A 26,169-nucleotide genomic window follows, 5' to 3' on the forward strand; every position below is an offset into this window, starting at 1 on the left:
ACCTGAGCTGAAGGCAGACACTTAACTGACCGAGCCTCCCAGGCACCCTAAATAGTCTTACTTCTGATTCTATCCCCATTTTGGTTTTGATTCTGTATAAAATTGGATTTTGCATTCACACATGTTTTCACACACACACACACGGATGCTGTATTAGTTAGAGTGATAATGTCTGCGGTACCAGAGATGCTGTAAAATCTCAGGGGCTTACCAGAAAAGAGGTTTATTTTCCACTCATGTAAAGGCCCATTGGCAGTACGGTAGAGGGGGAGGATAAAAGGAATAAGAATGTGCTCCATGCAGTCATTCAGAGGCCTAGGCTGACATAGGCTCTACCATCTTCAAAACTTGGCTCCAAAGATCAGTTTGAAGAAGAGAAATGAGGGTCCTGCAGTTGGTTCTTAAAGGCTGCGCCTGAATTTGGCATCCATTAATTCTCTTTCTACTCCATTGGACAGAGCCATCACAGGATCACCCTTGGACTGAGAACTGTAGCCCTGATGGGAAACTACAGTTCTCTACTATTGAAGGAACACAAGCCTTTGGTGGCCTTTCAGCCATTTCTCTTTATACACGTAAATGCATCTGAGTCTTCATGGCAATGCTTCTTATTTCTTCCAGGGTAAATCTCTAGGACTCTCAAAGCTTGAGGAGTTAAAGAATAGGGTGGTGGGGCCGGGGACTTAATACTAAGCACCCAAGTCTAAAGCAAATAGAGCTGTTGCTACAGTAGCGCAACTCAGAACTAATCCATCCATAAAAGGAAAGCAAGGGTGGCATTTGCTTGTTTTGTTTTTCACTTATGCATTCTTTTACCCATTTATCAGACATTATCTTGATGACTTGCTGTATGCTTAATGCTTAGCAGCATGCGGAGTGCTGAGTATACGATAAAACATTTAAACCATTCAGTAAGGTAAGAGCTATAATGGATTTGTGTACATTATGTATATGGAAGTAATGTGCAGTATTTTAATGGTGGAGGCTGACTTTCCACTAAGGTAGCATGAGAAATTTCCAGCACAAGTCTTAAGAGCCTATTTGCCTTTTGGGTTTTTAATATTTCCTTACTATATACTTTTTTTTAAAGATTTTATTTATTTATTTGACAGAGATAGAGACAGCCAGTGAGAGAGGGAACACAATCAGGGGGAGTGGGAGAGGAAGAAGCAGGCTCATAAGAGAGGAGCCTGACATGGGACTCCATCCCAGAATGCCGGGATCACGCCCTGAGCCGAAGGCAGACGCTTAACGACTGAGCCACCCAGGCGCCCCCTTACTATATACTTTTGCATATATGTAGCCCCAGTTCCAACTTTGCACTCCACTGTTATGGACAGTAATATGATTATATTTCCTTAGCAGAAGGAGCTGTCTGACTGCACATTGTTTGCAAGATAGATACAATAGCAGTGAAATTAGAGGCAGGGAGAGTCAAGGGTCTACTATTAGAGCCTTCATTGGTTCTTTCTCTCGATCTGTGTGGAACAAAATTGAAATTCCTTTCTATAACTCACACAACTCTTCACGGTCAGGCCCTTGCCTAACAGTCTAGGTGCATTTTCCATGGCTCCCTACCACTAATCTCAGACTCCACCTGAGAATTTCCGCAATATTAGTTTACTCATCGTTTCTCATACTTTGCTACATCATGCCATGCTCCTGCCTACACTTAATAGTCACTTCCCTACTTGCTTGCCCATCTGGAAGACTAGCAAATTACTTAACTTTCAAAGTTTAGCAAAATATTCCTTGCTTAGGGAAACCTTCTCTAAATGCCCCCTTTCTATGGCAAACTTAGATACTCCTTATCCAACGCTCATACTATACTTTGTACCAACATCATTTATAGAAAACATAATTTATGTATAGTATCCTATTCTGCCCTAGCCTGTCTTATCATATTGTAATTCTTTACTACCTTTACCATGACCTCCTTGAGGGAGGAGATGGTGACTTGTTATCTTTCTATGGCCAAGTGCCTTGCTGTGTACTGGGTCATAGTATGTTCATTAAATAACCATTAAATGGAATGGGTTGATGAATGAATGACTTGCAATGATAGGAAATAATCTATGCAAAGCAGAGTAGTTTTAATAATATGTCATATATCAAGAAGTTCAGTTCGTTTGGAAAATAGGATGTGTACAGAGCAGTAGTTAGAAAAAAAATGGTTGGAGGGGCGCCTGGGTGGCACAGCAGTTAAGCGTCTGCCTTCGGCTCAGGGCGTGATCCCGGCGTTCTGGGATCGAGCCCCACATCGGGCTCCTCCGCTATGAGCCTGCTTCTTCCTCTCCCACTCCCCCTGCTTGTGTTCCCTCTCTCGCTGGCTGTCTCTATCTCTGTCAAATAAATAAATAAAATCTTTAAAAGAAAAAAAAGAAAAAATGGTTGGAGAAGTAGGTTGATGTCACTATATTTTAAAAAAACAACTTCTAATTCTACCATCTGTATGAAAGCAATAAAGATATTGAGCCAGGGTAGTGATAGCACCAGAACTAGTTCCAGATGAACCCGGTGGTATTAAATAAAAATTAAATAAAAAGATGATTGGGCAGGGAGGCATACTGGGTAGGAGGCTCAGAGTAGACCCTTGTTATTTTTGAGCTGTCCAGCATCCCACCCCTATTCTGTGTTGAGGAAGTCTCCCCTCTATGATCCTTGGTGGGACTACCACCTGTTACTAAGAGGCCATGGGAACCAAAATTTCCCTGACTAGATACCCTGGCAGTTGGGCTTGGGGTACATGACTCAGGCTTGACCAGCTGGACACCACCCACACTCAGAGAGTATTACACAAAGTCACAGGAGCAGTTAGATATCACTCAGGGCAGCAGAAAAGAAGTGATGAGTCTGATGGTTGTGGGTTCCAGTGATAGCCTCCTATTTCATTTGTTCCTACAGCATCATCTTGGAGATTATCTTCTGCAGTTTAGACCTCTTCATTCCAACCTTGTTTCTGGAGCTGTTTCTCAAAATTGTTAATTCTGTAAGAGCTACCTGCTAACTTCCGTATATGCTGCTTTTCTGCTAGTTAGCCAAGAACAGTTTCTATCATTTGCAACCAAAGGCCTATTTTGAAAGGTATAGAATTGAGACAATGGTAGACATTGGTGGATGTCCATCCAGCATCCATCCCTCTCCTAGCCTAGAGACTTGCTTGCACATCCACCTGTTCTCATGCAACCCTACTTGAAGGAAAACCAACAGCACTTCGTACTAGAGAGTGGGTCCAAATTGGCTTAAGCCAACTGGCATATTCTTTACCCAAGCCACAGTCATGTTCAAAGGTGAACAGGTGACCTAAGTGGGCCAGTTGTAGAATGAAATAGAGGCAGTGCTTGCTACTGGGAGCCATCCTGGGAATCAGCTTTAGAATGACATTGACCTTCAGAAGACAGAGTCAGAGAGACAGGGCCCTTTGACAACCTCACTGACCCTCTGGATCAACCAGCCCCTTTGGGCTGCCAGTGGAAGGAATCAGAGGTGACCAGGGATATGATGCAAGGTGACTGAATAGAAGGTGTTGTCACAATTGGGACAGGGAGCACAGGAAGAGTAGCAGACTTGGTTAGATTAGAAGTTCAGGTCCAAAAAATGGTACATTTGCTTTTCCAGAAGTATTTTTGTGTTTCATAAGTTGTTAGTTTCAAATAAAGAGTAAGACTTACTAATACTTTCATGTATTTACATGTCAAACTAAAGCCTCAGCCTTTGTAAAAGAGAGTAGAGATGGTAGTGTAGAATGACCACTGTTCATAGATTTGCATGTTATTTTTTCCTGTGTCTTAGGTTTTAACATGAGAAGGAGAATGGGCTGAGTGGGGGGCATGTTTCTAGAGTTTTAACTAGTCAGAACTATAACAGTTTTGCAGTAATGTCCATCCCTGATTAATACCTATAAAGACTAGTACCTATTACCACTACAATCATAATCTCAGGTTTTACACTTACCCTTCTTTTTTGCTTTTGTTGTTGTTGTTGTTGATGTAAAATCTAATGATATTAGCTAAAGATTGAAATGAACAACTGTGAACATGTATGTGTCACAGATATATAAAACTGATCACATTTTAACATACCTAAGTTATTTCAGACAAAGTTAACACTATCTACCCAGGCTTGGACCCTTTGAATCTCCTCTCTCTGCCTCCCCTTCTCCTTTTTCTGGTATCTCCAACCTGCTTCCCTCCTCATGTTACACCCCTCAGACCATTACCCTGATAGCCAATTAATTGTTAAATCCTAAGCATTCTATCTCCATGGTGTTTCTCATATACACCCTTTTCCTTACATTACTATTCCATCTCCGTAACCTAGCCCCTCAGTGCTTTCTGGCAAGAGTCTGAAATTACGAAAATTTATAGTCCCTCTTCACTCCAGTTCAACCTACTGCACAGATCTTTTCAAAATCTTTTGAAAGATCCCATATGTTACAGAGTGAAATATACTTACTATTTGCCCTGTCACTCAAAGTCCTCATCTATGTGTCCATGACCTCCCTCCAGATCTTATAACTCCCTGTGGCCCTCTTCACACTTTCCATTCCGAATAAATGGCCTGTACACTGGTATTTAAACCCCTAACCTTTCTCATAAGACCTGGATCTATCTTAGTTCTACCCAGTATCCATATCAAATATCCTCCTCTTTCATGAAGGCTTTCTTGATTTTTGTTAAAGATTGATTGATTTAGAGAGAGAGAGAGAGAGAGTACACAGAGGGGAGGGGCAGAGGAAGAGGGAGAGACAGTCCCAAGCAAACTCCATGCTAAGCACGGAGCCTAACGTAGGGCTCGACACAGGGCTCAATCCCATGACCCTGAAATCACGACCTGAGCTGAGACCAAGAGTCAGTCACTTAACCGACTACACCACCCAGGTGCCCCAAGGCTTTCTTGATTTTGCTGGTAGATGGACTCTTTCATCTCTATAAGAAACCCACTCTTGTCACTGGCACCATCTCCTCGAAGATAAGACTTTGATACTTTCCAATCCAGCCTTCACATCAGCACTAGAATGCTTTCAAAAGTGCAGATGTGCTCCTGTTCTGTCCTCCAGAATGTTAAAGTTAATGTAGCAGAGAAGTTAAGAGTTCACACTTTGGAGACAAATGGTTTGGATTTAACTTAGCTCTGCCACTTTCTAGCTATTTGACCTGAGACAAATGACTTCCTCATTCTCTAAATGGGGCCTATTGTGAAGTTTAAATAACACAATGCTAATGAATTAGGTCACCCCTAATTAAATGATGTACAACAGGATGATGAATTCCAAGTTGCAGCTGAGACACAATAAAATACTAAATATGACATTCCAAGTAGAGGTAGGTATCAGACCAATATGCAGATTTTCAAAGCAGGTGACCAAATACTAGTTAGATAGCTCCAAAACCTGAAAAGGTTTAGCAGGGCAAAACCATCGGAGATGGAAAGATGATTCTGTGACAAGGTTTTCTTTGCAGAGATCCATCTTGGGACTCCTGCTGGTACTTCAGGAGGGCGTTAGGATGGTACCAGGTCCCTCATCTCTAATGGAAATAGGGAGTAGGGGTAGTTTCAGTGAGACAGTTGGAAAACCTGATGAATGACTCCAACTTTTTTGTCCCCTTTGTCTCCTGTTATTTAATCTAGGGCTGTATGGGGGGGTGTGTGTGTACACGTGTATGTGAGTTAACTAGGACTTTTTTGGTTGTTGATGACAGGAATAGTGTCTGAATTAGCTTGCAGAAAGAGGGAGGCATTTGTTGGAATAATACTAGAATATCACTGATATTCTCCTGACCCAGTTTTGATTTGGAAAATCCTCACGAGAACTCTGACTGGGTTGGTCTGCTCAGATGAATCCAGGGTGGAAGGAGGAGGGGCCGTTCCCAGAGAACTGAATGTCTGAAGACCGGAGGGCCAAGCAAACAGCTATTTATTTTTCATCCCTGTCATTTCTCAAGTATGTCAGCTTCTTAGGCATAGCCCTGCCTAGTGTAACATGTGCCGTCTGATTCAGATGTGGAGGTTGGCAAGGGGAAATATGTCTTCTTAAAAGAGGGATCAAGGGAGGGATAAGACCACGGGAACTGGGGAAGAGGGCAAGGCAAAGAAGAAATGATGATGGCTTCTTCAGAGTGCCAGTTGGGGATTAGCTGTCAGAGCGTTGTAGGGCCTCAGTAGGTGCTAACTGGGCAGGGATGGAATGGCTGTCCTTGAGTCTGAACGAGGGCATTGCAGCTGCCACATGACATGGGGCTGGCTGCTACAGACTGGGGACATTTGATTTTGTGTCCCTCCTTCTCCCCTTTCAGTGTCCCTCTCACTTCTTATGGACCTCCCCTGCCCCCACTTCACCATCCCCACTGCCCAGTGACCTGAGGCACCTTCATGGGCCTCATTCTCCCTTCTCAGGCTCATTCTCCTTCACAGGTACCCACTTTGTACACTTACATCTTGTCCACGTCCCCAGCAGCACCTGTCCTCAGTCGCCACTCGGAGCGAAAGGATTTCACTTATTTCATTATTCATTCATCCAGCACACGATCATTGAGCTCCCATTGTGCACCAGGCCCCCTTGTAGGCATGGAGGGAAACCACAGTGAACGAGGTAGGGGAGCCCTGCCCTCATGGAGCTTGCATTCCCATGGGAGAGGTAAAACAAAACTCCACAAATAAATGTATACCATCAGTTAGTGATAAGTGCTTTGAAGAGGAAGAAGACAGTGAGAGGGTGCTACTTAGTGAGAGATGGATGAGGGCAGACTTCTCTGACGTGGGCCATTGAGCAGAGACCTGCGTTCTGGGGAGGAGGGAGCCCTGCCAAGGCGGGGGACATGGCATTCAAGGCAAGGGATGCCACCTGCAAGAGACCTGGGGTGAGAATGCGTTTGACCTGAGATGACCAGACCCAAGTGAGGTATCACAGAAAAAGAAGAAATACAAGTGGCTCTTAGCCCCAGGAGCCAATGTTCCACTTTGCTCATAAGAGTAATGCGAACAAAGCTCATGGAGGCCTCTTGGCGTGGGTTTAGGATGCTTTGCTTGCTTGGGTGAGAAACAGAACCTGAATTAGCTGGGGAGAAGATAGGATTGGGATTGACTAGAACAATGCTGTACTAGCGCAGACACAGAAAGATCCATAAATGTGTCCATAATAAGAGAAGTGCAAATCAAAGCCCCGCTACACTAACTGCATCTTGCTCACCAGATGGGCAAATGTCCAGTGCATTGCACACACATGCTGCACGGAAACACTTTCTCATAAACTGCTGGTAGGGAAGCAAAATGGCACAACCTCTATGGTGGACAGTTCGGCTGGATCTAGCAAAAGCACATATACACTTGCCTTTTAACCCAGGAATTCCACTTGTAGAGTCTGTCGCAAAACATGAAAAGGCATGAGCAAAGTCCGTCCATGGCTGCGCTATTTAATAGCAAAAGACTGGAAACAACCCTAGTGCCTATCAAGAGGCGCCTAGTTTCACAAACTTTGTAAATCCACATGGTGGAATACTATACAACTATAAAAAAGGAATGGGACTATTTCTATATTTTACTATGGAATGATCTCTAGGGTCACATTTTTTAGTGATAAAAGCTAGACAAAGTGTGCAACTATACTCTCATTTGTCTAAGAAAGAGAGGGAAAATAGTATACATATATTTTTGCTAGTTTTGCTTATTTTTTTGTAACATAAGAATGGATAAACAGCAAAGATGAAAGGGCAGTGGCCTGAATGGGAGGGAGGGTGGGAATGGGGTGGAGGAGACAGGGATAGAAGCTTGATTTCTTTGTAGTTTTGTAGTTTTGATTTTTGAACTATGCAATATTTTTTATAACTATAAAACAAAATTAAGTTTAATGGGAACGATAATTCTTACGAATTCAAAGATGTTACTTTTGAAAAAAAAGCAAACAAATTTGGAAACATTTTAGAAACAAGTGAACCTTACAAAGTAAATGTTTCTAAAAGTAAATATTTTTGAAACCAGTAAACCTAACTTGGTATCTCGTTGGTGGGATAGGGGAACTATTTCAAATGACTGTAAGTCACAGTAACTGGAATCTGCTTCATGGGGTATACCCAAAGGACAAAAAGAACTGGGAAAAAAATCTTAAATTGTTCCTCGTGGTATTAATAATGTGATTCCAAGACCGCTATACAGATAGTATGGAATAAGGCAAATGAATAATTATGTTTTTGGTAATGACCAAGATATTTGATGTCAGAGAAAGGGGATACACATAATACTGATGTGACTCAGCAAAAACACTGTAGTCTTGGATTTGAAATCATCAGTCTGAACTCATATACTATCTTTTAAATATATTTATATAATTCCTAGCTCTGTCCACTGAAATGCTTATAAACAATAACCAACCCACTGCAAAGAGCACCTTTCTGTAAGTATAAAAACTATGATCTGAAAATATGTAAAATACTTATTAAATGAAACTGAGGCCCCTTGGAGAAATTGTTGATTCTTTTTTTTTTTTTTAAGATTTTATTTATTTATTTGACAGAGAGATAGCCAGTGAGAGAGGGAACACAGCAGGGGAGTGGGAGAGGAAGAAGCAGGCTCCCAGCGGAGGAGCCCGATGTGGGACTCGATCCCGGAACGCCGGGATCACGCCCTGAGCCGAAGGCAGACGCTTAACGACTGCACTACCCACGCGCCCCTGTTGATTCTTTATCTGGAATAGGAAATGGACAAGATGAGCCTGGAATATCTTGTCGTGCCAGAAGGAGAGCTGGCACTTGAAGACTCTGGGATTGTGTCAAAAGGACACTGGAGCCAACCTAATTAGACTCCCACCAGCCAAAGATGGGCAATTGAAGCATCAATAAAATAAAACTACAGTGGATTTAAACTCACTAAATATATTTAATTCATGAGTTCATGATGATATTTAAAAAAAAACCTCAATGATCTTCTTTAAAGGATCATTTTATAAGGAAACAAATTATTTTTAAAAACCAGCTAATAAAGAAAAAGAGGAAAGTGTGTATTTTGCCTGTCTTACACAAATGTAGATGGGAAGTACTTCCTCTTCATGGAAGTAGTCCATGAATACTGAAGAAGGAATACCATTATTTTGCAAATCCTAATGAAAGAATGAGTCTAGGCATTTGTGTGAAAAGAGAGACAGCCTGGCATTACCTACCCGCTGATGGAAGAACACAACACTATCTAGGAAGGAGTCTTGCCACACCTGAATCTATCAAGCTTCTGGATCTAACAGGACCTACAGGTAACAGAGGAACCAAGTGAATGACACCATGTGGAGCTCATCATGAAAATCCAGACTGGGGAATCTCTAAAGGACAAATAACATGATTTCGTCATCAACAGCAAACTGCAAGGAAGAGAAAAAAAAAAAGAGATGAGATGTGGGAGCAGTCTATAGATTAAAAGAGACACTGAAAGACAGCACAGCGTGGATCCCAGTTTAAACCAACAAACTTAACAAATGAAGCAAAGAAGGAATGAAGGGGACAGCAGGATGGGACTGGGGAGGGGACAGAGAGAGGATGAGAAGAAAGAGAACAACGGTAGTCTGGAGCAACGTGCACACTGGCAGGTTATTTGATGATATACTGAGGAAGTAGTCTTTCTTTTGGGTTGTGTGATGATGGGTATTGTGATTTCCAAGGAGGAGCCCTTATCTTTTGGAGATATATACTGAAATATTTACAGATGAAATGATAGGATGTCAGACATCTGCTTCAAAATAACTTGGAGTGAGTGGGGACAGGCAGCAGTGATCCTCAGACTTGGCCTTGCATTGGAATCACCTGGAGGGCTTATTAAAATACGGATATCAGCCTCACCTCCAGAGATTCTGATTCAGTCTTGGGTGGGACTCAAGAATTTGCCTTTCTAGCAAGTTTCCAGATGATGCTGATGCCGTTGGTTGGGACCACACTCTCAGACCCACTGGCAGAGAGGAAGCAAGATTGGCCCCCAATGTTACTCTTGCACCTGGCTGGCGGGTATGTGAAGGCTTACTATTATATTCTCTCTAGTTCTGAATACGTTTGAAGTTTTCTGTAATAAACATTAAAAACATGTGATCCCAAAAGACACAGAAGGAGCAAAGCCTTTGACATCCCATAGCTTTCATGGGAATATCTGTGCTCATTAACAAGGTAGATTTGGCTGCTGCCTCTGGATTGAAAGGAGCATGTTTCCACCTGCTCACTCAGAGGTGGCTGTAAGAATTGCCTGGCCAGAGGGGCAGGAAAGGGATCTTTGTCTAAAGGGTCTGCATCATGTTGCATCCATTTTCTTAATGTGGGCAGTCATCGGAAGCGCAGTGGTTTGGATGAATCCTATGATTTTATGGCCACTTCAGCTGGGAAGGGCGCTCCTGAGCAGAGCTTTGCCAGGGTTCAGCTGCCAGGAATGGGGATGATCGCTGAACTTCTATGCCCATATACCTTCCTGCAAGGACCTTCCTAAAACTCCTAGATCAGAAGGCACCTCTTTTGGGTTGAGTCCCTCTACTTGTCTTCTAAGATGCATTCATTCATTTACTTATCCATTCATGCGTCAGGTATTGAACAGAACACCTCCTAAGCGTCAGGCAGTCTTCTAGCCCTTGAGAATAAGCAGTGAACAGAATAGGCCAAAATCTCTGCTTTTGTGGAGACTAAATTCTAGTTGGGGGAACACACAATAAGTAAGAAATAAGTGAACAGCAATTTCAGAGAGTGAAAAGGTCTGTGAATAAAATTAAAATGCAGATGCCGGGAAAGGGATTGATTCTGTACGTGCGTGCACGTGCACGCATAGGTTTGTGTTCACATTTTATTTTGGGTGGTCGGGGAGAATTTCTCCAAGGAGATGGTCTCTGGGCTGAGATATGGTTGATGGGAAGGATCCAGCCGTGAAGAGATCTGGATATGTTCAGACAAAGGCAATAGCAAGTACAAAGACCCTGCGGTAAGAAAGACCTTGGCACGTTGGAATGCCAAGAAAACCAGTGGGTCTGGGACGTGGAGAGTACGGGGGGAACTGGTATGAGATGAGATGGGAGGGGATAGGAGCCAGTGTGTGTAGGGCCTTCTAGTCATCAGCCAGGGGGCTAATACACATACCCCAGACACCTCCAAGCCTGTCAGTCATCTCCCAGCTGTAAAAAGTACATTCTATCTAGAGAAACAGGACACTATTTTAACGAGGAAGCCCCCTAGGGGCTTTGGTCTATAGGAAAATGACTGCTTTTATATAGGCAATTGAATTGTATTGTATATCCAGTTTGTTGAACCAACCTATTAAAAACCCAATAATTTTATTTTAGAATTGCCATAGGCTCTCGGTGCATACAATTCCACCCTAAAAACGTACTTAATATTTACTCAACTTAATATTGGGTCCCCTTGTTAAAATACAGATTCCTCTGTGATGGGTAATACTCTGAGTTATCAGTCATTTCATGCTAATATAAATGAGTTGACAGCATAGCAGGCACTTTTTCTTGAAATAACATAAGTGAGTCCTTTCTAGCTCTTCCCTACATAGAAACTGTGATAGAATGCACAGATCCCAGTGATTACAGTGCGTTGCTCCTAGTGCCCTGCTGTTCCTTGGTGGGCTCTGGACATGCGTGCTGGACCTAACCTCTGCGGATGAAATGTTCTCAGGACTGCAACAGTGGTCTGCTGGAGGCAGCTCCATCAGCTGATGTGAACCCACCACAGGCATCGCTTCCCAACTTCGAATTCGAGTGACTTCATCTTAGGTGCTTGAAATCAGCCCTGATAAGAATATTTACACCACAGAAATCAGCAAACACTATACATTGGGCTTTTCTTTTCAGAGAGCTGATTGTTAGACCCTTACCAGGATGCCGCTGGTATGAAACTTCTAAAGAGTCCGTTTTCGCATACGCCATGGCATATGAAAAGAGAGGCTATGTCGTTGTTTTGCCTCTTGAACAAATGTCAGTGGTATTCGAAATTATATTCCTCTGCATATACTATACCTTTTAGCTATGTTTATGTATATGTAAGCTCCATTTACATTCTCAAAAACTTCCTGGCATTCCATGGTCACCTGGGTAGACCCTAAGGGTCCCTCAAGGCGTTGAGTCATCTCACTCTTGCTTCTCTTGTCTACCCCTGGCTGCAGTCAAATTTAAGCTGCAGGCTACCTCTCTCTTCAAATAACCTACTTTTTTTTTTGGTCTGAGCATTTCTAGTCTACTGCCCTTGTCTGACGGGCTCCCTTCACCTTCTGTCTCCCCCTTCTCTGTCCACCATAGCCTTACCCATGTTTCAAGAGCAGAGCAGAGGCCATGTGCTCCTCCTTGATGCTCACCTGCACAGCTGCTTTCATTATCCATTGCTCTTTCTCCAGTGCTGCCACTAGATGCTGTCTGTAGCTCCTCGGCCACCATCGCGACTGCCACTGCCTCACTGTATAGAAGTTTGTCTCCATGTCTTATCTCCTCCGCTGGATTTTAAGCCCCATGAGGATAGTGAGTTTTGCTTATTCATCATTTTATCCTTAAGAGCATCTGGTGCCGAGCTTTGCCTATAGCCATCACTCAATAAGTGTTAGTTAAATTATCTGCATATATGACTTCATATTCCCCGTAGTGCCCAGGACAACATAGTAAGTGCCACACAGACACACACAGATACACACACACACACACACACACAATTTCATCAGTCTAAATATTTGTATTTGTGGACTGCTTTCATGTAGCATGGGAAATCTCTTATTGAAGGGGATCACTAGGTCCAAATACAATCCAGTGAGGGCCAACCATAAAACTTGTACTTGTAGTCTGAAAAGTCACCTTTCTCATTGGCATGCAAAATTGGAACGCTTTGTCCAGTCGTGTGTTAGAAAGGCGCCAGTCTGTTGCAAATCATGACACTCTGATGGCCGCCAAAGATACCACTGCACTCCTACTGGGAATAAATCCTTCTAGAATGTTAGTGAGTTCTACTGGGACTTTTACAACTAATGATAGAATAAAAATTCATCTGATATTTTCTCTTCGCTTACTCCTGCTGTCAAAGAAGACTATTCCTGTTTAGTTGATTCATTCATTAAACAATTATTGCCTTCTCTTTCCACTCTGCTCAAGTCTCCGATATAAAGGTGAATTATCCGTGGCCCTGCCCCTCAGCGATTCACAATCGGGAAGAGAGACCCAAAAAAGCAACCAGACGTGTTCAAAGTCTCAGGTGAAATAGAGCCCCGAGGCTCTGACAATGACCCACATCAGTGCATCTGCCTATTAGACTCTGCCATCTGTCCCCGCATGAGACGTTTGCTGTAACTCCTTTTCCACGATTGCTTTTGGTTTGAATGACCTTGGAGATAGTCTGAAATCTCGTGCTTAGAAGGGTGCTTTTAGAGTTACTGGTCTGCACTTATGTGCTTCAAATAGAATTTCACAAACCTCTAATTATCTTCTCCTACCAGGCCGCCTAAATGACTGACGACCGGCTCTTTAGTCACTCCAAGAATGGATTTCTATTCAGCCCGTGCCCGGGATGCATTAGGATGCCCAGAACATGTGTGGCTGCTCCGAGCGGCACAGGGCAATTAACAGAAGCCAAGCAATTTGCAAAATGCTTCAACTTCCTGCTCATCTCTGAGGCAGAAAATTGTCACACCTTAACCTCAGGAGGCTCATCTGCAGAATTATTTACCCACCCTCTCGAAGCAGAGCCTCTCGTGTCAGATTCTCCCCCTTGCTTTCTGCAAACATAAGCAGTCGGCTGAAACAACAGCTATGACTCAGTTCCTAGCTAACGCTGCCTGAATTGATTTAGTCTGAGTTCAGATTTAGCACATAATCATGTTCAATTTGCTCCACTGCACTGCCTAGAGATAAAAGGCTTGGGGGAAAAAAATAGCTTCAGCTTGTGTCAGTCTTTGTGGTGATGTCATTGCCATGAGAGAGCCGGACCGTTCATTACTCTGCTGTGCAGCCTCAGACGCGGGCTGCGTGCGCGCAGAGGGAGCGGGCTCCAGGTGCCGAGCGCCGGCGATCCCCAGGGCAAGGCGGCACCCGGGGCCGGCCACGGCGACATCCACCTGGAGGCTCTTCCCATCACGCACAGCTCTGAGGTCGCCTAGCTCTTGATTGAAAATTCAGGAGGGGGAATGCCAGCCCCTAGCATGGACTGTGATGTTTCCACTCTGGTTGCCTGTGTGGTGGATGTCGAGGTCTTTACCAATCAGGAGGTTAAGGTATGCACCTGCAATCTTCCTTTTCATTGTTGCTGTTACTGAAGCTGCTCGCAGAGCCTTTTTAGCTTAAGGAGACAGGACTTTGGTGGATAGTTCTGAGCTCACAGTCTGCGCTAGGAATGCAAGTGGTGAGTGCATGCCTGTGTTAATTAGAATAAGTTAGAAGAGGGACCGGCACATTAATTGTGAATGTGATAAGGTCAACCATTGTCTGGTTTTTTTTCTTGTCTTTTCTACTAGGCGATCCCCAGTCATCCCTTTCACAGTAGACATGTTTTTGTAGTCTCGTATCTGTGTGTCAGAAAGGAGAATTTGCCAGCCCTTAATGTTGAGAGGGGTATTGATCACGGGCTAAATGAAGAAGGCACACATAATAAACATCGCACCCCGGACACCCTGATCGTGGGACAGTAACCCCTTCAGGGCACGTCACTGAACTATGCCACGATGATGCGATGATGCGGTCTTCAAATTGAACAAAAGCTATGCTAACAGATGGCAGTTTCAATCTCTAGCTCTCTGGAAATCAAAGTTGGAGAGCAGCCGCGGAAATTTTCTTTGTCAGGCAAAGGAAGCAAGTCATTTTCTCTCAGCAGTTGTCCATAAAGAAAGTTCAGGCATAAATAAATTTTGCATCTTAAGGTGTAGGATTCCAGGCCGTTGGTCCCCACAGATTGTCTGCAGCAATTGTTCAATTGTCATGGGGAATTGCCCCCTGATGACAGTCGGTCTCCCCCCCACATTTGGTTTTATATTATGAGAAAAATGCCGTGCTTGTATTTCTTCTCTCGTACTGCAAAGAAGAGCTAGCTGAAGCCTCTTACTTGAACAGTTCACACACAGAAAGGACAGTTACTCATTGTGTAACGGGAGGAAGCAAAGGGGAATTACACTGCATAATCATTTTCCGCCCTCACCTTAGTCTGTACTTAAAGGAAGCCTCTGAATTCTGCATTGTTGAGCGTGGAGGTGACTCCCCAGGGCTTCCCAGGTGGGGATTTATGTGTTCACTAGCACAACACTTGGCTCTGTCATTCAGGACTGCGGCTTCCAACACTCTCTTGACATGGATTCAAGAATCCGGTTTGTTGTCCCTGCATATTTCAAATGTGTGGCTCCGTGTTTACCGATTCTTCCAGGGCTGTGCAAGTGTCTACCACCTGTCATATTGAGGTTCGGAAAATTAGAATATCATGGTTTGGCGTTGCCTATGCTTGTGTCCAGAATGGAAACATGCGTGCAGAGACTCCCGGTCCTGCCGGTCAGCCCTGCCATATATCACTGCAGGCCAGAGAGAAGCCATCAAAGCCCTTCCAGTTTAAAACCAACTTCAAGTCTGGTACGGGTAACTGGATAGAGAGACGTCTTCCAGCAACAGCTGGAACAGAATTATGCGTCTGTCAAGTCAAACTTCATAGTTCCCCTCTGTCCTTCACAGTTCTCTGTTGATTACATACGCGCCCTGCAAACGTCATAAGATAATCTGAACTTGTTTTAGTCCAAGAACCGATAGTGAGAACGTTTTTATTCGGGATCTGCAATATGCCAGGTATTGTGCTTATTCAAGAAGGAGCTTAAAATATGCTTCTACGACGGATGGGTCTGTGATAAAGACACACAGTATTTCTTAAAGACGGAATGTTTTGTGCAATTAAGGGGACACAAGATTCTTACAGCTGGTTGTCCTTGAGTGGCTGGGATGGCTTTGTGGAGAAAGTGATACTTGAACTTGAAGGTGGGTAGATTTTGACCCAGAACAGGGGAGGCAAGGGGATGGAAAGCATTGCATTTTGCAGTCGAGTGAGTCAATGCATTTGACTGCAGCAGGATCTCTGTGAGGGATTGGAGGGGAAACCGGGGAGTGAGTCAGGGCCAGACTATAAAGCAGCTGACCCTGTTCCTCAGAAATTTATGGGGTTTTCTGGCAAGACTCTCCCCTGAAAGAGGTGTTAGATATCTTTACTGCTCAACACCACTGAATCACAATGGATTTGTTTCTTTGGGGCAAGTTACCTGATCTTTCTTGTGCCTTATTTTCTCACCTGTAATGTCGATATAAGAGTAGTTTCTACCTCACTGGCTTGGTAGGAGGATTAAGGAAAATTTTATATGTGAGATAATTAACATAGTGCCTGACACATGTTTAGTGTTCAGGAACTATGAGCTGTCGCCATAACTTCACCGTCATCTTTTCAGATCTTCTGAAGGTGATAGGTTTACTTTTGCCAGTTAACTGGAGTGTCTTCACTCCAGCTGAGTTACAGTGACCATCCAGGACACAGAACCTGTTTTCCCTTCCACATCCCCAAACACACACACACACACACACACACACACACACACACACTAGCAACTTAGAAAACACAGCTCTTCCTTTCAGGCATTTAATCATGTAATGTAAAACGGTGACATTATTATCAAACAAAGATCTACTTTGTGCTTCTTAAAATGGGGGAAAATGCACAAACGGAGGCAGGCCAAAGAGGTTTGTTGAGAAAAACCACGTGTGCCGTGTTTAAAAGTGGGCATTGCTTATTTTCAGGAAGAGACATTCGGATGTAAAATTCTGGTACCAAAGTTTCTCCGAAGGTAAATTTCATTAATTACCGATCTCTGATACACAGTGGAGCCAGGAGTTCCTTTCTTCAAAGTTTTTAATATTTAGTGTTAGAAAAAGGGAGGCACCTGGGTGGGGGGGGGCTTGTCTCACGTGCCTGCATCTGGGTTGCTTGATCTCAGGCTTTCTTGCATTTTCAGACTCTCCCTTTGTACATGTAGTGCCCTTGGGAAAGCAGCCACACCAGGGTTATGCCACCAGCAGGGACTCTTCACGAATGCAGTGGTTTATTTGAAAGGAGTGGAGACATATGCAAATCTAATATCCTGTTGCAACTTAGAAAACCTTATCCCCAATGGGGGATTTCAGCTGGTTGCATTGAGGGCCCTTTGGGCTCCAACGTCCTAAATTTCATCAAAACTGCTAGAGCAGTCGTACCAAAAAGAGGAGGAAATCAGGCAAATAGAGTTCTGCCATAATTGTCTTTCTCGAAACTCCATTGGTGTTGGTAGGAACTTAGCTGTCTGTTTTATGGCATAAGAATGCTCTGAAAGATGAAGAAATTTGAAGCACTCCCAATAGAAGGAAAATGATACGATGAAATGTAGATTGTGTGTGTCTGTGTGTAGGATTGGTTTTATACAGCATTTTCCCCATATTTCTGAAAATGGCCTTCCTCCTCCACAAGGAGCCAAATCCTTGGAAAAATGAAAGGGCTCCAAATATGGGGAATGAAATTTATATTTCACTTTAGTCCAGTGGTTCTTAAACCTGATTGCCCATTGGGATCCCCTGGAGAACTTTAAAAAATATTGACAATGCCCAGGCCCCAAGCCCAGAACTTGGCTAGTGTGAACAGAGCCCAGACACAGATTATCCGATAAAGTCAGAATCTTGTCTCTTCTAGTCTCCGATGGGTGCAGGTAGGGTCAGTCAAGAATTATCTAGAGTAACCTCTGCTTAAACACTTTGATCCAGGACTCCAAGTAAAGATCTGGCATATGCAGTTTTAGAAGCTGTGTCTCTGAGCTGTCAGAGATGTTGAGACTCATCCAACACATTTTGACCAGTTCGCCACACCTGCAGTTCTTCCACCTGGTTCCCAGCCGATGATAAACACTCCTCTCCACTGCTGGCCATCGTGGGTGCCTTCCCAGAGCTGCAGAGGCAGCCTGCAGAAGAACGTTCCCCCTCCGCTTGGGGACAGCCAAGTCTGGGGCCATCCCTTCTCTGCAATGGAAGCTTCCCCTATGGAAAAGAGATGGTGGATGTCTCCTCTCTAGGCTTTTAAGGGCTTTTGTTTCATATTCCGTGGATCCAGTCTTTTCTCCATGGGCATTCATATGGGGGAGAAGGGGCTCACAAAGCTCCTTTCTGCTCATTGGGAAACAGGCAGAAGGCACGACAGGTCTTATTAGAAGAACCAAAGTTTCAAAGACCCTTGGAACTAGAGGTTTGTTCATTCCTTCAAAAACGTGAGTGGTGCACTTAACTACTAGCCAGGCAATGCTTTAGGTACTGGGAGATGGACAAGACAGACATCCCTGCCCTCACCAAGTGTATATTCTAACGGGAGACAGACAATCAACTACTAAACAAATGAATGTATTCTGTAATTTCAGGTGTGATAAAGGCTATGAAGAACAAGGAAGAGTGAGAGGATAAATCATTGGAGGAGAGGTTGCTTTAGGGGTCCTTTGAGCTCCAGTTCCCTAAATTTTGCCAATAGAACAATAGCACCAAAAAGAGGAGGATATCAGGCAAATAGAGTTCTGCTGTATTTGTCTTTCTCCAGAAATTCCGTTGATCACTTTTTGAGCGGATGGCCAGTGGAACCATTTCTGGGAGGTGACAGTTCATTAAGTGTCATCGTTCCAATGTCATTCAGAGATCTAAACGAAGTGAGTGAGAGAGCCATGTAAAGATCTGAGGGCAAAGCGTTCCAGTAGAGGGAACAGTAGATGCAAAGAGAGGCCATCTTATCGACGTTCTTCTATTTTACTCAGCCCCTCATTTAGCCTATTTCGACCATTCATTCATTCATTCATTCATTCATTCATTCAGGGACCTACGGAGGCTATTACTATCTTATGCCATTATGTCAATTTTTAAAAGATGCTCCTTTCTGGAAACTGTGCTTAAGCAGACTTCCTCATGCTACATTTTAAACATGTTGGTTCTCTGGGGTGAGGAAGTAATATAAGCAGAAACTTGTTCTGCACATAACAATTCTTCCTATGCTTGGAATCTTAGGGTTGCTATAGGACTTCCCACCCGCCCATTTCTGAAAGGCCAGGGCCTTTTAAGGTAACTCCTAATTCCTATTTTCTCTCCTCTGCTTTTGAAAATGTCCCAGTATCCTTCCAATCCATGTAACCTTGGGCAAGTCTCTTAGCTTTTCTGGACATATGATAATCATGCTGAGAAAAATGCTCAGTGCTTTGTGTATTTTGTTTTCCTTTTCACACAATAGTATGAGGTGACTGACTCATGGTCTGTGTCATGTTGTTTTGTGAGTTATGTAAGAAACCAGCACATCGAGGCCACTTAATATAATGAAATCTCTTTGTCATTTTGAACCACTGGAAATTTCAAATTGTTTTGTTTGGCGGGAGTCGTAGGAGGAGAAGGACGGAGCAGAGCTGGTATGATACACTTTGTACTCTACTTTGAGGACAGACAAATGACACAAGTGAATATGTGGGCAATGGGTATCGCGGATTGATTTGGAAGAAACGCCATGGGTATTTGTCGGGAGAACTGGTCAAGCCTCATGCCTATTTCTCGTGCTTCTCACAAACGCAGGGCTAGGTAGACGGTCTGACCGCAGCCATGACCTTATGGCTCTGCAGCCCTACAGCTCTTTCAGAGTCTTCAGAAACCATTGTGCTCACTCGGCAACGTAGATGACTTTGAGCTGTACATGATTTAATTTCAAAAATGGAAATCTTCTAGGATAGTCATGGTAACATGGAGTAACCAAAATGTTAACAGAAGTTCTCATACAGTCATTGATAGCTATAATGTTAAACAGCATTTGTTTCATGTATCTGTCCACCTTTAGTTTCTGAAAACCAAAAGGGAGTGTATGGGAGGGTGGGTGGGGTAACATGTTCATAACAGATCTTACCCCTCTAGCAAAACAAAAACTTGCTCTTTCTCAGGGCGCCTGGGTGGCTCAGTCGGTTTAGTGTCTGCCTTCAGCTCATTTCGTGATTTCAGGATCTTGGAATTGAGCCCCCCTTGGGCTCCCCACTCAGTGGGGAGTCTGCTTCTTTCCTTCTCCCTCTGCCCCTCCCCCCTTGTGCTCACTCTCTCTCTCTCAAATAAATAAAATCTTTTTAAAAATTAATATTTCTCTGATAATAAAATGGACTGGAATTGAGGCCATTTTTGAAAATAAATGAATCAATGGAAATCTGAAAGTTAGAAATTAACCTTAAAAATACTTTAAGAAACTTAACATTCTTAAAGGGGCCGTATTGAATATTTTCTGAAGAAAATAGCAAGCATCTTTCACAGAATGGGAAGAAGCGATTTTTTGCAAGTTACAGATGCTCCTTGAGAAGGTTAACAGGCATATTTCTCAGCCACCTGTCATGTTAAAAGACAAGGTACAGTATTCTACTAATGACATTGTCAAGCAGGAAAATCAACTAAAAACTTGTTAATCTGTTTAAAGAGTCTTTTAGCTGTTGGAAAGTAACTGAGACACTGGCAGCTTCTACCTCTAACCCAAGTGTCAGATTTATTGAGCAACAACAAGGATGAGACAACATCCTTCTTAACCTCGTTCTCCTAAAGCAATAGATTTGAGTGTAAAACTCAGCGAGTGCCATTTGCATCTGATTCCGTTCAAATACAACTATCCATAACTTAGAAGAGCCTGTTTTGTACTTTCTGATGACGCTTAGAATTGACGATAAGAAAGAAAATGATACCTGAAACATTTGTTATCACTTGATCTGTTTAGGTTGTAGGTTTAATAGGCATCGTGACTTCGTGGGGAGCAGCTCGGCTTTCCAGGGAGGTCATAAAGTCTCCAGGCGATGCCTGGCCTAGCATTTCTTTAGGTAAAGGGAATGTATCCCTTCCCAGCTCTAAATCTAAGCTCATTCCAAATACAACCTAAAAAAGATTGCAATATCGTTTAATGTGGATTTTTTTAATTTAAATTCAATTAGCGAAGGCATAGTACATCATTGGTTTTTGATATAATGTCCAGTGATTCATCAATTCAGTGTAACACCCAATGCTCTTTTATTTATTTATTTGAGAGAGAGTGAGAACACACAATCAAGGGGGAAGGAGAGGGAGAGGGAGAGGGAACACAGAGCAGGGAGCCCACCACGGGGTTCAATCCCAGGACCAAGAGATCATGACCTGAGCTGAAGGCAGACGCTTAACCGACTGAGCCACCCAGGCGCCCATAATGAGGATTTCAAGCAGGTAAAATTTTTGTCCTCTCCACTCTCTCTATAATGGAGAATTTAAAAGTAGTTGAGAATAAAATATCTACCAAGATAGACCTTGGTACTGTCTCGTACCAAGTACATGTAGGTGTACTTTCATACACACATACACTATATGTGCTTTCATATTCCTCTTTTGACTAAATGTACCTAGGTGGAAAATACACACACATACACACATGCACACACACACACACACACACACACACACACACACACATACACACTGATGTATTGCATATATATAGTATATATTTTTCTTTCTTTTTTTTCCCCCTTCCATGACCACGGAATGTTTCTTCTATACTACCCTGGCCTATCTAACTAGCTCTTAAACTTGTCGGGGGAATAAGAGTCCAGAGAAGGTTCCTGGCAAAGAAAGTTGAACAAAAGCCTAAATAATTCCTTTAGGCAGGGAAAACACTAAGAAACCCATGACCTTTTCTCTTATTACTGTAGACCAAAGGGATGTGTACATTCTTACAGCCTAGTGCCCAATTACTCTCTCCAGAATCCAATATGCCAGCACTGAACTGTGAACAATATTTTTAAAGGTTTTCAAAAAGATCTTGACCCTTTAGCTTCCAGAAAGATGATGTTAGCAAATTTATCCTTCGCTGTTAGATTGGACCATGGACCAGCTTTCATCTCTCAGAATAGCACCTTCCTTAATATTCTACTTGTCTCAACAATAGGGTCCTTTGCTGCTTAGTTGTAAGATTTTCCCCCCATCTCTGATGGTTCTAAAGGAATTGGTGGGCAGTGTTCGTGTTGTACCCCAAAGAGTTGATTTGGGGGAGTGATTTAATAAGTTGATCATTAAACATGATGATAAATGTAAATCCTGAGAGATTTTTCATCTCCATAGAGCAATATTATATGTTATCAAAATAAGCAATTTAGAAATTCTAACAGGGCGCCTGGGTGGCTCAGTCAGTTGGGCGTCTGCCTTCAGCTCAGGTCATGATCCCAGGGTCCTGGGATCGAGTTCCACATTAGCTCCCTGCTCTGCAGGGAGCCTGCTTCTCCCTCTGCTTCTCTCTGTCTCTGTCTCTCATGAGTAAATAAATAAAATCTTAAAAAGAAAAAAAAATTCTAACAGCTCTTCCCATTCACTGAGAACTTCTAAGGGCCAGGCACAAAGCACATACCAGGTATTCCTTGACATCCCATAATAGGCCAAGGCATCTATTTTCTTGCCCCATTAGAAACAGATTCCTGATCAGAGAAACAAAACATTTGCACAAGATCACACAGCTAGGACTTGGAAGAACTGGGACTCAAACTTCAGTTTGCTTCATTCTCTCTGCTACTAAAATATTCCTAAGGATTAATTAATAAGCCATCAATTAATTATTGGGAACAAAGATGTAAGTCTTAGAGGATCAGACATTGACCTCATCTGCAATATTTCTTCTAGTGTCCAAAACAACTTTTTGGCTTGTATTTCTTATCAGAGGCAAGACTACTACTTTTATAGAAATCCGTAGTTGAGATCATTTTACTTTCCTCCATAAATCTAACATTGTGACAATCCTAGGCAGAGCATCTGTTCTGGATTTCATTTTAAAATTTGTTTCAAAATCTAATAATGCCATCTCATCGGGGAGACAAAAAGGAAAGTCTGCTGGAAAACCCAGAGGCTCACCAACAGGCTGATAACACCTGGCGTGACAGCCCTTCAGCCCCTTTCCTGGTGTCACCGAACATTTTCAATTGACAGGAGAGGGGTGACGTGTGAAGAAGTGTGGAGCAGCGGTGGTGCGGGTGTTAATCACAATAGTAATATTTGACTGGTGGACAGGGCTTTCCAAATTATGCCAAACTCCGCTTTCTCACAGGACATCTCCAGGGTAAATGAGCTCTCACAATTCATGAGGGGAAGCTGAGACTGGGATTTTGTTCACGACACAGGATCTCGCAGGGTATCATTGTAGCCTGCATCGATAATACATCTATTAGAATTGATTTCCTCTCCTGTGACTTCCCTGTGCCTTCAGGTATCGACTAAGATGATCCTCTCAGGCCACCTTTCCTAGAACGGGAAACCTAAGCAATGAGCACACTTAATAATAGCAACAATATATTGAGTACTTACTTTTTATCAGGCGCTGTGCAAAGTGCTTTTATTCATTCATTCATCAAATATGTACTGGGTGCCTTCCTTGTTCAAGGCCTCACAGCTAGACTTCGGAGACAGGGGGATTACTTCTGTTGGCTACAGAAGCCTGTGCTCTGTCATGATGCAGTGTTGGCCTTTATTTCACTCCATTTCATTTTTCCCAAAAAGGGCCACGCCATTTTGACCTCTAAAGAGGCCTCCTTAGCTGACATAGGGCAAGTGAGAAGGAAGCAAGCCTGGCCTCCAAGTCAGACACCCTACTGAGAATTCTCTATTTGGCTCCTGGGATGCTTACTGACTATGTGACCTTGAGCAAGGAGACTTATACTTTGCCTCAAGTTTCTTCAACTACACAAGGAAGAAAATTCTAGTACCTACCTCATCGGTTGGCGGTGAGGAGCACATGCATTTGAGTCTGTAAAAAACTTAACAGAGTGGCTGGCACACACACCAGTAAAGTTAGCCTTCGTCACCACCACCATCATCATCATGTCCAATAGTAGAAGACTTCTTATATAGTTTTGGGTTATCTTGCTGGGGCACTTTACTTTCCATGACCCTCATCAGGTCAGACTCTTGTCCTGCAGTTTTCCACTCCGCTTGGCATGGGTGCAGCTGTGCGCTTCCTCAGTGACACTCTGAGGTCACAGAACTGGAGTGGGAGGCCACTAGCTCAGCGAAGGAGCGAGGAGCCACAGACCCAGACAGGCGGCAGGGATGCTGCAGGTGTCAGGCTGGGTCTCTTCGCTTCTTTGTGACTTTTCTTGTCTCGTCCAGATGTCCTTGGGTCAGTGCCCCACTGAGAGCAAGAGGCAGTAGGAAATGAGGTGTCTGGACAAACAGGAAGTATCCTCACTCTGCAGTCACTTGGGGGAAGCCATGCGGAAGTTGCCTAGGTGACTGAGTTAATGGAAAGGGAAGCGGTCTGCCCCCCACCCCCACTTGGCCAAAATTCAGAGGCTCAGTGGTTCCCATCTCAGAACAAAGCCCAAGTCCTTGCTGTGGTCCTCAAGGTTCATCTGACCTTGCCCCAACTGCGTTGTCCGTCTCATCTCTTCTGTGTATTTCTTCCTCTCATTTGACTGGAACTACCTTGCTCCCTGTACATACCAAACATTCCCCTTAACTTGTGTTTGCTTTACCCTCTGCTCTGAATGCTCTTCCTCCTGGCAGTCCATCTGGCTTGCTCCTCTGTTATGGAGTCATTCCTTGACCGCCCAATCTAAAATAGCACAGCCTGGGGCACCTGGGTGTCTTAGTCGGTTAAGCCTCGACTCTTGATTTCGGCTCAGGTCATGATCTCAAGGTTGTGAGATCAAACCCCACTGCTCCCCACTCAGCGGGGAGTCTGCTTGAGATTCTCTCTCCCTCTCCCTCTGCCCCTTAGTCTTCCCCTACTCTTTTCTCTCTGTCTCTAAAATAAATAAATAAATCTTTAAAAAATAAAATAAATAAAATAAAATAAAATAAAATAGCACACAGCCTGCTGATCACTCCCCACCCCTTGCCCTGCCTTGCTTTCTATCACGGCACAATCACAAGGTGACATACCGTGAGTTTATTTACTGGGTCATTGTCTGTAGCCATCCCCTCCTACCACATGCAAGCTTCATGAGGGCAGGGGCTTTTCCCTTTGCCACAGCCATGTTCCTAGACACTGCCATGCAGTAACATCGAGAAAATGTGTGTTGACAAAGGAATGATAGGCTCCAATTCTTAGTATCCTTGAACATGCAGTTAGACCACCTTTTCTGAAAGGGAAGGGAAGATCCAGGTTTCCAGATGAAAGGCCAGGTTTAATAAGCAGTCAGAGAGGTATGTATGGTAAAACACAGGGGTTTAAGGCAAGATGCCCATTAACGTAAAGAGGGGTTGAACACAGAACCTGTTTTTTTCAAAATATATTTAAACACCTCTCTCTGAGCAGGAATTTTAAATGGTCTTATAGACTATTTTCACCACAGTAATGCTAAACTATAATTGCAATTCTTTCAATATTGACCTTCACTTCTCATTTCTATTTTAAAACTGCGGAGATAGGTGGAAATTAGATTAATTACCCAAGCTGAGCTCAATTTCTCTTTTGCTTAATAGGCTTCTTGCCCTAAAAACTCTGTATCCTGCCATGTGCACCTACCTCTGACCGCTTATTAACTTGTGTCATAAAACTAGTAAACAATTCTATGATACTTAAAAAAAAAACAAACAAGAACCGAACTAAAAGTGCTACTATTCATTGCCTGGATAAAGAAGCAGTAGATCTGAATTATTAATGAGCAGGTTAGTGGATGGTCTGTTTTATATTCTCACATTGTAAGGAAGGCTCCATACTTTATAGCGCTCAGCAAAATGATAGTCTATATTTAAATAACACTTACCCTATTATTAACAAAAATCAACATTTACGTAAGCCTCAGAAAACTGAACCCTCTTTCATCAAATGCTTCTTCATGCCAACCTCTGATGCAGGTGGGAAGTATTCTCTCAATGAGGAATTCAGGTTAGAAGTGTTCCCCCAGATTATGTACCCAATGAATAGAGACTTTTTAAAGTTTGCTTATTTTTCTTTCACGTTCTCATCGCATAGTTCTTGGAGGTGGAACCTAGAAGTAACTTGGCATAATAGTTTAGTGGAAAGCAACTTGGTCTTTGGAAGCAAAAAGACTTGAATTCATGCTATGTTTTATTTATAGATTTTCTTATTTACATAAAAAAAGAAGATACGGATTTAGGTTAAGGGCTGTTGAGATATAGGTGATCAATACATTATTATTGATGCCTGTGAGGCATCTCATCCATCCTCCGCCATTTAT

The 26,169-nt window shown here is 43.2% G+C and overlaps 1 protein-coding gene across 4 annotated transcripts in view; it reads left to right on the forward strand.

The window, feature by feature from the left end:
- The window catches only part of RCAN2 (regulator of calcineurin 2), a 264,821-nt gene that overhangs the window by 155,408 nt on the left and 83,244 nt on the right, over nucleotides 1-26,169 (forward strand). Inside the window, exon 1 of one of the 4 annotated variants that reach the window (XM_045801723.2) lies at nucleotides 13,933-14,205. The exons of the other annotated variants lie outside the window; for them this stretch is intronic. Coding sequence (XP_045657679.1) covers nucleotides 14,119-14,205 — 87 coding nt within the window. The 5' untranslated portion in view covers nucleotides 13,933-14,118. Of the gene's footprint in view, nucleotides 1-13,932; nucleotides 14,206-26,169 lie in introns of those variants that run through there. 4 annotated transcript variants of the gene reach the window in all.

This window comes from Ursus americanus, chromosome 29 (assembly GCF_024610735.1).
Source record: "Ursus americanus isolate L20-20 chromosome 29, mUrsAme1.1.p, whole genome shotgun sequence".
Taxonomy (NCBI): Eukaryota; Metazoa; Chordata; class Mammalia; order Carnivora; family Ursidae; genus Ursus; species Ursus americanus.